The sequence below is a fragment of the Anabas testudineus genome, chromosome 14, assembly GCF_900324465.2.
Source record: "Anabas testudineus chromosome 14, fAnaTes1.2, whole genome shotgun sequence".
Lineage (NCBI taxonomy): Eukaryota > Metazoa > Chordata > Actinopteri > Anabantiformes > Anabantidae > Anabas > Anabas testudineus.
Window position 1 is genome coordinate 5,823,274 of NC_046623.1, and position 14,134 is coordinate 5,837,407.

The window sequence follows — 14,134 nt, forward strand, 5'->3', positions numbered from 1 at the left end:
CAGCACAGTACGTGTGTACATAAAATATATCAGACACAAATCAAAGGATTTTGCTGTAGGAGCAGCATCTACCATTTTTGAAAGCTGTTGGCAGTGAATGAAAGCTGTCTTGTGGCGCCACCTTGTGGTCGTGTCTGAAAGTAAACAGCATTGTCTCTCCATCCAGTTGACTAAGATCTGAATCTGCATCTTTTAGTGGAAGCACACTTATATATATATGCATAGTGTGTCCTTTATTTTTAGCCACAGTAATTGCAGTGAAATACTTAATCTGATTCACCAGATGCTTCTTCTTTAAAGGGTCAGTCACCGATTTCATCAAATAATAATAATTAAACTTTACTTGCATTGATTCCTGTTATGTTTCACTGGTATTGGTGTTAGGGTTAGTTTGGGTATTTGTTAAATGTGCTCTGAAGAGCCTGGGATTAATTTCTCCAGGCTGCACTGTACCAGAAATACTAAGTGTACTGTACAAGTAGTAGTAGTAGTATCTTTGAGAGCACAACTATTTCTATGAACAATTAAAATATGAATAGTAAATGGAGACTTTGTTTTCCATTAAACATGAAACTCCTATAGAAAGCCACATTTCAATGGGGGTTTAGTGACACCTGTTATACCTGTTGTACAGCTGAGAAGTGAAATCTAGTAGTTGCAACATGTACATGAAATGGAAATGGAGTGGTAAACAAAAAAAACAAACAAACAAACTGGGTCTGCTCTCCCTGGATGACAGCCAGGCACCTACTGCGAAGCTCATCGCCACACCCCCTGTGGAGGAAACGCCATTTTGTTGATCCACACAGACTTGCAACCAAAATATGAGCCTTTTTCAAAAGAGCCCCCCCAAACGCAAGCACGACCGCGACATGTCATGCCCGCAAAGGCAACACGAGTAGGGACCCCCACCCACCACCCCCCTCCCGACAGCGCCGTGCGCGCATTAAAACGCCGCTGCCCTGGGCGTTAAAACGGCGCCTTTGACGTCTCCGGGCCACCCATTCCAACATGAAACTCGCCGCGATTGACGTCACCGAGCCGTCTTTGTCCACCTAATCCAGGCGGCTGTTTGTTACACCTTCATTACTGCACGGACTCTCACGGAGACAGGCTCCACTGACAGCCTGCAGGCGCACAGAGGAGAAAAACAGAGAAAGGGGGGACACATATCAGCGCTAGATACAAGCCAGTGCTCCTCCTAGGCTATATAGGCAGGGAGACGCCGCGATAACCAACCAGAGGGTGCCAGAGGGGAGAGAGGACCGCACAGGGCTACTCGCATCCATCTGCCAGCCACTTAGTACGCGCTTGCATTTCCAGTCCGCGTTTTTCGGCGCAGCTGTTCCTGCCACTACAACCAAGAAAATGTGAGTACATGATGGGGTTTTTGTTTTTTTTAAGCGCCTCTGTTGATCCCGAATCGTTCATGAATTCCGTCCTCACGACTGATGTTGGCAGCCTGTTATTTGGGATGGACCGAGTCCCGATGGCGGCGTCTTGTGCGTCTTTTGTCGTCGAGTGTCGAGGCTGTGTCGCCGGTGTCGCGCCATTCTGTGAATCTCCGATATAACCTTTCGTGGGTGATGAATTTAGAAAGCCAGCAGCTCCATTTCTGTGACTGTGGGACTCGAGCGTGAAACGCAGCAGGGCTCACGCGTCGGCCTAAGCTTTCAGCAGACGGAGTCGTCCTCTGCGTCCGTTATTAATCACATTATTGGCCTTATTTGTGGCGTGTGTCGTCTAAACGAGCACCGTGTGGGCCGTCTGCCTGTTTTCTGTGTTCTCCTGCTGGGGTTCACTCCGACCAGCACGCACGCATTTTTTTCTTCCATCCAGTTTGGACTGGTTTGGTTTGAAAAGGACACCGTCGCTGCGAGTCCCCCAAAGGCCAATTTAAAAAAAAAAAACCCCATCCAGAACACCTCACGGACAATGAAGCCTTATTGTCTCTATTCTGTTTGGTTTTTTTATTATTCATTTGAAGATCTGTGTGCGTGTGCGTGCGTGTGTGTGTTTGTGTGTGTGTGTGTGTGCGCGCGTCCGGCTGAACCGCGGCTAATTCTAGAAAGAGCAAGGACACACGGTTCAACGAGAAGTGAGCTGTTCCCGCAGCTTCACGCACGGTTTTTTACACAGTGAGCCGAACATTTAAAGCTTCGACTTTATCTGTGGAGCTTCTTCTAGTCGAGGATTTCATTAGCTCTGAATTAGGCTCGGGCCTAGTTTATTTCTCAGCCTCCAGCTGGGGGTGGGGATAGCCTAGCCTCCTACTGGATGTCGTCGATCGTCGTGCGAGGGCGGACAGCGAGATCTCACCATATATCAGGCTGTTTGCGTCTCCAGAACCAAACCAACGTAGCCAACACACATACATCTCCCCGTCCTCTGCTGGTCCAGTGGTTCTGGTTTGGACTAACATGGCTGAAGAGAGGGAGCCGTGCCAACCTCATCTGCCCCTTCAGCGTCGAAATAGCCTGTTGGCGACACACGACATGTTACTGAAGAGTGCTAACATGTCTGTTGACACCTGTGATACATTTGGTTATCATAGTATATTCAAGTGCTTAAAATCCACCCCCACCCCCAACCAGCTCCACAAACCACCCTCCGCCCTCGCCCTGCCTGGCTTTCAGTGTATTTTACAGGCCTGTCGTGTTTTTGTCGTGCAAAATGTGCCGTTTTACAGGACATTTTGATGTGTGTGAGAGACTGTACGGTTACAAATGAAAGAACCGGGTGTTGTGGGTCAAGTTCCAGTTCAGGGAGATCAAACAGGAGGAGACAGCAGAGGTCTGGGACCACTCAGGTTCTGGTCTGGGCTTCTGTGTCGCTGTCCGGTGCTGAAATGTCGCTGTCCGGTGCTGAAATGTCGCTGTCCAGTGCTGAAAGTCACAGAGAGCTTTTCCATGACAGTGACCGCCCAAACAGAATCACACAAGATCATTGAAACGTTTTTATTAGTCAGTTCAAATACAATTATGTAATGATTTTCCATCTATCTGTCTATCTATCTATCTATCTATCTATTTTTAGGGTACACAAGGTATAAGACAAGTTTTAAAAACAATTCTCATTATATCAGGAACCTCTGGAAACTCTGCAAAGACCTCTCAGTGTTGCTGGAATACTCTTTGGAGACCACAGGGCCAGACTGTTTTTTTATAGACTGCCTTGAAAGAGGGTTGAATATATTTAGCCCTCATAGAAAATCTGCCATTAGCACTGGACTCCTTCTGTAGCCAGAGGACTGTAAAATGTTAGCAACCCAGCATGAGACGAGCTCATCATTCACTACTGATATCTGCTGAATACTAGAATAAGATAAAGAAACTGATCGATGAACAGGTGGGGGTATTACTCTTGAACGTGCTATAAACAGGGAAGCATGTTAAGTTAACAATTTACCTTATCAGCTTCAGTTAAAGTGAAGATTATGAAGCAAAGTGCCAGATTAAAAGAATTTTCCACGTCTGTCTTAAGAACTTCCAGTTTCTCTTTCTTTGCCTCTGTATTGAAAACAGTTGGTGGCGTTCACACGACACGGAAGCTGGTGAGAAGTCTTGTCACTGCATTCGCAACTCTTCCTGGTTGGCAGGGGTGTCAGTTCAGAGTTGATGATAACACGAACCTCTGCTCACATTATACCTGTGACTTGTGGAAATGAGTGGAAGTGAGAGTTCAAATAAGACATTAATACACAGATGTTTCATATTAGGAAGTGAATATCCATAATTATTAACACATTATATCATAACACATTTGCTGTCCATGTAAAATGATACAGTTCATGCTTTCCACACATATGTATTTGCCGCTCATATTATGGCTAGTTGGCATCAGGCCAACTATTCAAAAGGATTTGTTGCTGTTAGAGGATTAGTGATATGTGAGCATGTAAAGGTGACCTTTATACAGACTTTACTGGTAGAGTAGTTAAGTAACAGCAAAGTGTGAGTGTGAATCCACACTCAAATAATCTTATTCTATATACAATCTTTTTTTGACCAACTAATTGCTCAATTTACTTATTTATTTATTTTCCTGTTGTTTAATGGAAGAAACAGCTGTTTTCGAGTGGTCATAATGGTACCTTTTATCCAATCTGTGTTTCAAATATGACATAGAGATGCCAGTTTTCACTTTAGAGGAACCTAAAGTACAAGAACTATGAACAGAATTTTCTTGATGCCCATATGCCGACCTTCCTAAATGTTCAACAATGTGTTCTTACCCAAAAATACTGAATGTTGCATTTAAATTTGAAGTATCTATAATAATATTTCATCATTATATAGAATATATTTACATATTTGGTGAATCTAAATGTTGAATGTTGAAAATCTAAATGTTGAATGTTGAAATTCTGCCAGCTCTGTTCATTTAGTTGGGTGGTGGCTTAGCTGTTACATGATATTGTGCTCTATGATTACTCTGCAGGACAGCTGGTCTGATCTGTCATTCAATGCAGGTTTTTGTTTTGCAACTGTTTGCTATTAATAGTTTTTTTTATAATTCATCATTAATTAAAATGTATACAGTCAACAAATTAACACAATAATGCAATAAGCGTTAGTAGTATATACCTTTTAAAAATATATATAGAGTATATGTAGCAGTAGGTCATGTTAATATGAAGACAAGGCAGTTTTCATGGAGCTTTCCCTTTCACTGGTAAATGACACCCCGACTTAAAGTCCCTGCCTCTCACTGAGGTCATTATTTGTTCACATTGCATCCAGCAGAATAAGGCTATGTAGGTCATAAAACAACATGACATGGCAAATCAACTTGACTTTTGCAGAGCTTAGCTGATTCTTGATTTTTTTTCTGATAGGCTGTAATTATCTCAAGTCTCTCTTGCTAACACGTGGAGCATTCCCATTTCTGCAAATTAGATCTGATTGTGACTTGAATCTCAATAACCACTTGTAAATGTGGGCACTTCTTCTTTCTGATACTCATGACAGTTACATCAAATCCATTTCACAGGAAAATACCACAGAAAGACAGAATTAGACAAAAACAATTCATTAGCTGAAAGAACTATTCATAGTGTTTTTATTTCTAATTTGTGTAAGTTATTTTGTTACGTGTTAGATCAAAGCTCAAGCCCTGGAGTGCTCGGTGACGTCAGCATCATGTTTTCTTGCTAACACCTCCTGATGCACTTCTCAATATTTGTATTTAGGTCTGCCCCAGCCGCTGGAGCCCCTGCACCAGAGGGAGGCAATCAGGCTCCTCCCAACCTCACCAGCAATCGCCGTCTGCAGCAGACACAGGCACAGGTGGATGAGGTGAGTACACCCAAAGTCATGCTTACAGCATCTGATGTAGACATTTACAGCATCAGTCACTGGTTACTTTCTGGTAATTCAATCTGTTCATTGCCATGCAGGATTTGACTGTGGTCATTTATAGAATCCTTGAAACCGTAGTTAGACACGAAACTTAATCAACTTCCAATCATCATCCATATCTAACAGCCTGGCTCCATCCGGTCAAAGCCTCTCGCAAAGTCATCCTGCCTTGCTTATTAGCCGATTACACTAAATTGCTTCACACATCTTTCCCCAGGTGGTGGATATCATGCGTGTAAACGTGGATAAGGTTCTGGAGCGTGATCAGAAGCTGTCAGAACTGGACGACCGGGCCGACGCCCTGCAGGCTGGAGCCTCTCAGTTTGAAACCAGTGCTGCAAAACTGAAGAATAAATACTGGTGGAAGAATGCCAAGGTGAGAACATGCACGCATCCTTTCTTAAACAGCAAAATTGTGTTTATAAAGGCCGCCTGAAATTCTTCCAGTGACAGAAAAACAAAAAGTGTGTGATTATACGAATTTGGAAAAAAAAAAGACTAATGATGTTTTCTTCTGATTACAGATGATGATTATTCTGGGTGTGATATGCGTGATTGTCCTCATCGTCATTATTGGTAAGAATCCTTTTAATTTATGTCATTTATCATTATCTTAGTGGAGCTCATCTGTTGGAAAACTCTTACGGTCATTTCTTAGATGACTTTTGTTAGACTCCATCGCTCTCTCTTTTCTTTCCACAGTGTACTTCAGCACCTAAGAAGAGTCGCTCCTACCCCAGTCTGATTCAACTTCCTTACTACAGAAAAAAACAAAAACCCTCAAATTGATGACGAAATTCGCTGTATTAATGTAGGATATATACCCCCACTGATTAGCCTCGATATATCACCCCTCAACCCTTCAGGGCCCCATGGCTCCCCCACTTGCACCACTTCGCCTCTGGACCCATGTCAATAGTTGTCCTGTGAGTGTGTGGCCCTGTCTCCTTCTGGGTACTCTCGGCTTTTCTAACCTGCCATACTGAGAACCAAACACTTGTGACGATGCAACAACAGATAAGGAAACAACAATTGGCGATAATTGTTACATAACTGATATATATATAAATATATATATAGTCCTTTGTAGAGTTTTATTCTGATATATACTGTTTTGTAGGTGTGTGTGCGTGTGTGTGTGCATTTTGTATTTTTTAATTTTTGTATTAATTTTATGTATGCTTCAGCGTTAACTACTGCCTATTAATCAAAGTGTGCATCTTGCATGTTCTCATCCTCTGTCAGTCCTGTGCTTACTCTCTCTCTATCTTTGGTGTATTTTTGTCCACTAAGTTAGTCCAAAATAAGCCAGAGGACTAAAACTTATACTCAGAAATATCAAGTTACAGAAACTGGAGCTATTCCACAAACACAATAGCCCTTAAAAATCCCCGGTATTACCACTAGTTCAGCTCCAGATTTCTGAGACATGATGCTATCACAAATCAAAGTCTTAGCTTCTTTTATGGCTTTGCGAGAGTTAATGCTCACTGATACTGATCAACCATGAAAATAATGCATGTAGAGGAAAACTAATCCTTAGTATTCAGCATTTCCGGTCCTTTTCATCTGATCCTCCCGTTGTCTGAGAGTCATTTCATCTCTCTCTCTTTACTAACATTCATCTGAGGTCTCTTTAAGCCCTCTTCAGTATCTCAGCATGCTTGAACACCTCGATTTCTTTGGATAATTTCAATACTGCCATAGTACAGTTGGACCAATGTCTGTAGATGTATCTTTTTTAATTTAAATATTGCGTAGTGTCTTATTTCGAAAACATTCCTTCATTGCAGTCTAGTGCAGATGCTCTTATTGTAGCACATGTAATTGTAAGTATCTTTAAAAAAAAAAGTACCTGCGATAAAACTTGTATCGGTCATACAAACCTTAGGAGAACATAGTGATAGTTAATAGCTGTAAAGGTTCGTTTTGGATAGACAGGATTAGCCTATCGATCTGTCCAAATTCTGTTCTTTTATAATATTTGTGATGGTATCTTAACATTGCACTTACGGCAAAATACGGAGATGTCTTTCAAGTCAAACTGTGGATACAGGCTCAGCTCAACGGTAACGACTGGGGATTAAATGGGGCCATGGTATAAATTGACGATCGCTTAATTTCTACAAAAAGAAATTCTTATTGGCCTTTCGCCTTGGTCTCCAGTCACTTCTATTAGTTACTGTAGAAAATTAACAGTCAAACACACCCTCACACGTTTGGTTTGTGTAAGGGGAGTAGCTGACTGCAGGAACGAAATCATGTTCGAAAATTGCACAAACAACCTTGTTTTTGATGGCGCTGTCTAGCCGGTCACTAGCCTGGCCAAAGAAGATCTCCACCTGCAGCAAAACTTCTCCACATGAAGAGCACATAGAGAAAAAAACAAAAAAAAACAGAGAGACAGTTCAGCCTTTTCTGAAAACCCAGAAGCAGGGGCAGAGGCTAATGAGTCAAATTTCAGAATCACTGTAGTCGTATCAGTCTGCTAACTTCGGGGTAAGTTAGTGACAAGTAACATGAGAGCAATTATTCAAAAAACTAAATAGTAGCATTCCTAAGAAGAGTTTTACTAGATGATTCTGTCTCAGTGTTCCTCCCTATAGTTAAGGCCTTTTTTTTTTTTTAAATAATAATAGATTCTATTTTTATTATAGTATATTTTTGTGTGAAACAGACCAAGTAAAGAAGATGCGTACAATCAGTACACGAGCTTCTCTTTACCTCAGTCTGGTGTGTTTTTTGTAATTCAGCTCTGTGCGTTACACACTGCCAAGCGACAAGGGAGCGGCCTATATTGTTATTGTAGTTATTTCTTTCATCGGTGCCCTCGCTGGTTTGGTCTTGATCTTTTTTTCTTTTATTATTTATCTATTGATTTGTTTGGCTTCTTCTCCTGCGTATACTACCTTTGTGGCTCTTTTATGAACAGGAGAACAGGACATTATCAAGTATTCAGTTCGCAGCCAGCTGACAAAATTAGGCCTTGTGCACATGAACATAAGATGACGTACATCGAAAATTCCTTAAGGCTTTCTTTATTTCTTTCTTTAAACCACACAAGGTCTTCATTTACAGGTTTTTTTCTCCTGGTCACAGTAAATCCAAGCTTTGAATTTGTTGCAGATCAGTAATGTGCAGGCCTTATTTCATTTTTAAAAGGTATAAATTGACCTGTCAGGTCTTGCAGTTGACTGCAGTCACTGGAAGGCTATAAAGACCACAAAACCACCTACGATATTCCAAAACAAGTACGTGTCAAGCCGTAGTAGCCTTGTCTCTTTTCAACATGTTTTTTTTTTTATCTTCCCCACCAGCTGAGTAGACCAACCTGCCACCCTTTGCTCAACTCACTGATTCAGAATCCTACAGTGTGTATGTCTGTGTGAGCACAGGTGTTAGTGTGTGTGTGTGTGTGTGTGTGTGTATTAGAATAGGTCTGTCTTGGTAATATCCCCAGTTTATCCCGACAGATTAGGCCGCTTAAATCTCAGAGTGAGGGCAAGTTGTTTCCTTGACCACTGAAGTACACAAGCAGAGAGGTTACAGATCTGCCCGTCAGTTCTTTTAGAAAGGACCCTGACCTTAACAAACCCACTCCTCCCTGCTTCCTCTGTATGTTTTCCACTAAATACAGCAAAAGAAGAAACTGCAGAAGATTACCAAAGACCAGATTTTCATGCTTATGCTGCTGATTGCCATCAAAAACAAGTGGAGAGAAAGAGGTTATCTAAACTATCCTGGTACGTCCTTACATCCTTACCCTATCGATCCGTGATTACAAGACCTGGTAACTCTACGGTGTACCAGTTTGACTTGTGAGTGTGCGATTCTAACATATGCAAGTTAAACCAAAACGTAAGGGCCGCATGCTTCAAATTTCAAATCCAGTCTCCCCCAACCCTGAAAAAAAACAACTTCTTTAATGTGTAATACGTTTCTAGACAAATAATCCTGCAACTAATAATAGCACAACTGTTCGTTTCTGTGTCTCCATAGTGCTGCTAAGTTTCAAAAGGAAAAAACATAAAACAAATTAAGGCTATTAGACATGAATTAAGAAAATGTAACATAAAATCTGCATTGTTTGGTGTTGTAATATGGGGGTGTTTTGGGGGGTAGGGGTCCTATATCCTCAGGTTTAATGTGTTAGCAATTTACCAAAACATATATATGAGGACAAAAACAATATTAGCAAACTGTAAAATTGGGTTTTTTGACAATAGACTTGCATTATAGGGTTACAAATGTGGTCCTTCTAGCCATCCTGCAGGAGTTAACCACTCAGTGGACTGAAGTGAAATAAAACTACTGATTGGGGTAGGACTTCTGTGTTATCCATAAATCCAACTGTTGTCCTGTCCTGAGTGCTCAACCGATTTGGTCGCAATGTTGAAAATGAAGTGAGTGCTCTGTTTTTCTGTTGCTTTATTGTCCATATGAAAAAAAAAGAAGTGTGCAAATATTTTAAAAACCGTGGCACTTTTTCTGTTGTAATTCATTCACTTTGGTTGAGTGAGAGCATGTTTTTGACGGAGAATATTGTTTTATGTCAGACCTGAGGAATAGTTCAGGGATTTCAACTTAATGCTGTGTTCAGGTCATTTGGGCAAATGAGATGCAAAGTCGCCAACATGAAAAATAAGCAGACTCTCTTCCGGGTTGGAATTACAACTCTTGAACTTGTAATTCCAACTTGGAGGGAAGCAAGAAAAGAACAGATGCTGTGTGATGTGTACAGAGTCAGGAGAGCGCACTGCTGCCCCCAAATGGGATGAACACAGCAACAGGAGGGAACCTTTGGAGTCTCTGAATATTCACTGGATGGATATAAACCCACGATATTCTGCTTAATATATGTTAACATGTTTTATTTTGAAACCAAATGTGTTTTTTTTTTTCTTTTATTTATTTATTTTAGTTGCATCAATTTAGTAATAACTCCAAACGTCACTGGATTGTTTGTGTGTAAGCACTGTTGGGTAAAAGTAAGGAACATGGGAAGTTAATAGGAAAAAAGTATTTTTACTTTAAATTGCCCAGAATGCTCTGAATGATTCTACAGTTTACATCAGATTGCTGTTTCTAGCTACAAGATATATTTTTTGTTTAAATCTTTATTTTTGAGGAAAGATTTTGATTTGTCTTCGGGACTGGGGGTTTTTGGGATGAAGACCCATATTGCCCCTGTTCATCTGGCCTTACAGGAGGGACATGACTGGAAGATCATGGGCAATGTGCTCATTTTTTTTTTCTTTTATTTTTCTTTTCTCTTGTGTTCTTTTGCTTTTATTTATTGATAGATTTATTGTGCTGTCATTTGGTATGGGATTAGAAATTAAAGTTGACTCAACGTAAAGGAGAGGAGACTGAATGAAAAACTAAAGTACATAAAATAATTGTAGTGTAAATCTATCAATGTCTTATTATATTGATGAACATCATGAAATAAAGTATATTGGAAAAACAACCTGTACTTCTGTGTGTGCTTCATGTGCTTTTTGAGTTTGCAGCTATGTGCAGATACAGCTTTGACTGTAGTTCTCTGACCTAATTCGACCTGTACGAAAAAGCACAAATGTATTACCGATAAAAAGTTGAACCTCTGTTTTGAGTTTATAAAAATTACAGTACACATAAGTTTGCTTCAAAAATACACAGAGATCTGGAGCCATGAGTCAGTGATTAACCTCTACATCCTGAACTCACAATAAAACCAACACAGACGAACTGATAAACACACAAGTCTACACACAGCTGGTGTGTGCACTTAGTCCCATCTATCTACAGTTAAAAAATATAATCCCCTCAGAGTATGAAAACCATGGAGGACACAATAAAATCTCAAGGCCCTTTACAGTGTTAAAGGTTTAAGACCTTACAAAATATAACTGTATACAGAATTATTTAGAAAACCCAACGGCTCCATTTGAGCAAGCACTAGTTAACAGTGGAGAGGAAAAACTCCCTCTAGAGGAAGAAACCTCCAGCAGAACCAGCTGAGCTTTATTAGTAAGCGCTTTCTTGATTTTACAGGGAGGCAATGGAGAGAAGCTAATGAAGGAGAAATATAATCTCTCTTACTAATTCCAGTCAGAACTCTGGCTGCAGCATTTTGGATTAACTATATTGGGACATCCTATCAGTAGTGAATTACAATAATACAGTCTGGAAGTAACAAATGCATTATTGTAATTTGTTAAAAGAGTAGAAGAAGATTTGTTCACATTTTTGTCAAATACACTGATTTTCTAGCAGCTGCCTGAAATACGTTATCCTTTGTCTGATGACAATGTATGAAAACATTGACATCAGACAAACACAAGGATCCATATTTATGACTTGGTTCAGATATCACAGGGCAGGACTCTTCCTAGTAATCAAACTGAACCACCTGCAGCAGAAAAACTGTCTGCACTTCATGTTGTACTTATACTTTGACATTGAATAGATTAAAAACAAACTCTTACCTATGCAAAAACCCTTGTTTATTGAGATTTTTCATTTTGAATGTTTGTCTCTACCTGATACAGTTTACAGTGTTGACACTACGATTGTTGGCTGTCATGCATGTTTTGAAGTGACGTTGAGGTCCAGAGCAGATGGAAATAAATGATCTCCTTTAGTTCTGATCAGACGCAATAACAAAACATTCTATTAACATTTGATGAAGAATACAATTAGATTTCTGCAGTAAAGATAAAGATATTGTAATGGGCCTGTTGCCATACAGATTGGTGATGTGAAGCAGAAAATTAAAAAGACAGTTTCACACAGTACTCGCTTCCGGCGACTTTTATTGTGAAATACAGAAAGCGGCTTCTGTCCGATCGCGTTACCTACTTTTCTTTCTATTAATCTGTACATTTTAATGCATATGTTTCATTTACACGGGTTAACAGTCCAGATACTGTGTATCAAGCACTCCAGAAGATCGTAAACGCAGAAAATAAAAGTTTAATGAACGTTTTTTGACCACTTTTTGTACTTCCGGGACACTGCAGCTTCGCATTAAATCACACACTACACTGTATTAATGTTACCTAATCAGATGGCGAAATCGAAATCTAATAAGCTATTATCGCTATGAAAACGATAACGCTGGTGTCTGTTTATGTGGTTACACCCTGTTATGAGTAGAAATAGGCTATAAGACTATTTTTGAAAGTCAACAATGACCAGAAATAAAGAAAAAAGTCCAGGAACTGAACCAGGTGAAGCCACCGTCCGAGTTGTAGTTTGATGTTCTGACCACCAGGTGTCACCATGACATGCTCTTCACAGAGCAGTGCAGGACGAACAGAGTCTGCTGTTTGTTTTTATTACACTATGAATGATGACATGTCCTACTCACTGTTTGGAAATTAGTGGAGCATGACCCTCTTATCACACAGGATATGTTTTAATTCATAGCAGTCAAATCATTATCTCTGCGCAAGTGTTCCTATTTATTGCAAATTTGAAATTTGACCTGCTCGGTTGTCTGCACTCCATCATTTTCTTCGTATCTTTTTTTTGAAACTGCAGCGAGTAACTTTCAAGACGAACCACAATTACAGAGAGCAGATGAGTCCACTGCTGTTATGAAATCATCAGTTTGTGTGTTTCAGCTTTTCACTTTCTCTGAGGGATTCACACAGCCGTTTTCCATCTCTCCAGTGTGGGGTCATATGTCGTGTTCATGGCCTAACTCCAACTTTTTCTTCTTTCACTTTGTTAAACTGTATCTCTGTCAGACGACTTTAAATTTGTTTTCCATTTTCTGCTTTATCCAACTCCTCCTCTCCTCACTCATTGATCCACTCCTGCTCACCAGTCATGTGCTCCCCACACTGCTGTTTCCCTTTGACTTTCCAAGAGGAATGCACGACCAGCTTGGGGGATTCGTCTGGGAGTCTGCAGAAGCCCACGCTGTTGGCTGGGATTCTGGCTAAGTGTAAAGGTTGCTGTTACTCCCACACATAATAGCAGACACTGTCCGCCCCCCAGCAGACTCTGCATGTAAACGCATTCCTGCGTCTGCCGTCTCTTATCAGGACTTTGAGTTAACACAAACACAGCACAGCAGGCCTGGGGAACCCTCCTTCCTCCAGCTCTGCTTGAGAACCAAAACTGTCCACGTTTTGAAGTTTTTAACCAGTGGCACCAAAACTATGTTGAGCAGGTTGTAAAATCCAAAAGAGAATTTTACAACATAAAGTAAAATCTCACAGTCAAAAAAAGAGCAGAGGTCACTTGCTGAAAACATCTTGTGCTTCCGTGGACTGTCTTCCTGCTCGCTCCAGACTGTGATCAAGGTGTTGCATATCTGCTGCCCATAAAAATGTCTGATATTAAACTATTACGGAAACAGCATCCCCTCCACAGGCCTCCGTAATGTAAGCCAGAGGGTCGGCCCATCAGAAGCATTACTCTCTCCCATTGTAGTTTTGTTTTTGCAGAGACAAATACATGCTCAGGGGCTTAGGGAAATACAGTAAGAAGAAATGTTTATGAAGTTTTACTGATTCTTCATTACCCACGATCTACTGGAGCACTGTTACGATCCTGTGTCTATTTGGTTTGAGCCACAATCAGTTTGACGTTTAAAATGATGCTGTGAACTGAAGGATTCACGTGTTGTTGTGGAATGTAAAGATTTATGACCTGACTTGTTGAGTGCTACAGCCCCCACCCCCCCGCAGAGCCCGAGGCTCAGCCCCCACCTGTGCACCGTGCGTAATGAGAAGCCAGACACTCGCAGTGGACGTAAGTGAAGTGAACGTCTTCTGCTT

General features: G+C 40.8%; 1 protein-coding gene across 1 annotated transcript; it reads left to right on the plus strand.

Annotated features, from left to right (window-relative positions):
* The first annotated feature begins 1,098 nt into the window (after window positions 1-1,098).
* Window positions 1,099-7,813, plus strand: vamp2 (vesicle-associated membrane protein 2). Its single transcript, XM_026373550.1, has 5 exons — window positions 1,099-1,370; window positions 5,192-5,297; window positions 5,578-5,736; window positions 5,885-5,936; window positions 6,063-7,813. Coding segments are annotated over exons 1-5 (336 nt in total). The 5' UTR covers window positions 1,099-1,368; the 3' UTR covers window positions 6,080-7,813.
* The last annotated feature ends 6,321 nt before the right edge of the window (window positions 7,814-14,134 follow it).

Coding starts and splice junctions, on each gene's coding strand:
- vamp2 (XM_026373550.1), top strand. Junction 5,298..5,577: donor CACAGGCACAGGTGGATGAG/GTGAGTACACCC, acceptor ATCTTTCCCCAG/GTGGTGGATATCATGCGTGT. Junction 5,737..5,884: donor ACTGGTGGAAGAATGCCAAG/GTGAGAACATGC, acceptor TTCTGATTACAG/ATGATGATTATTCTGGGTGT.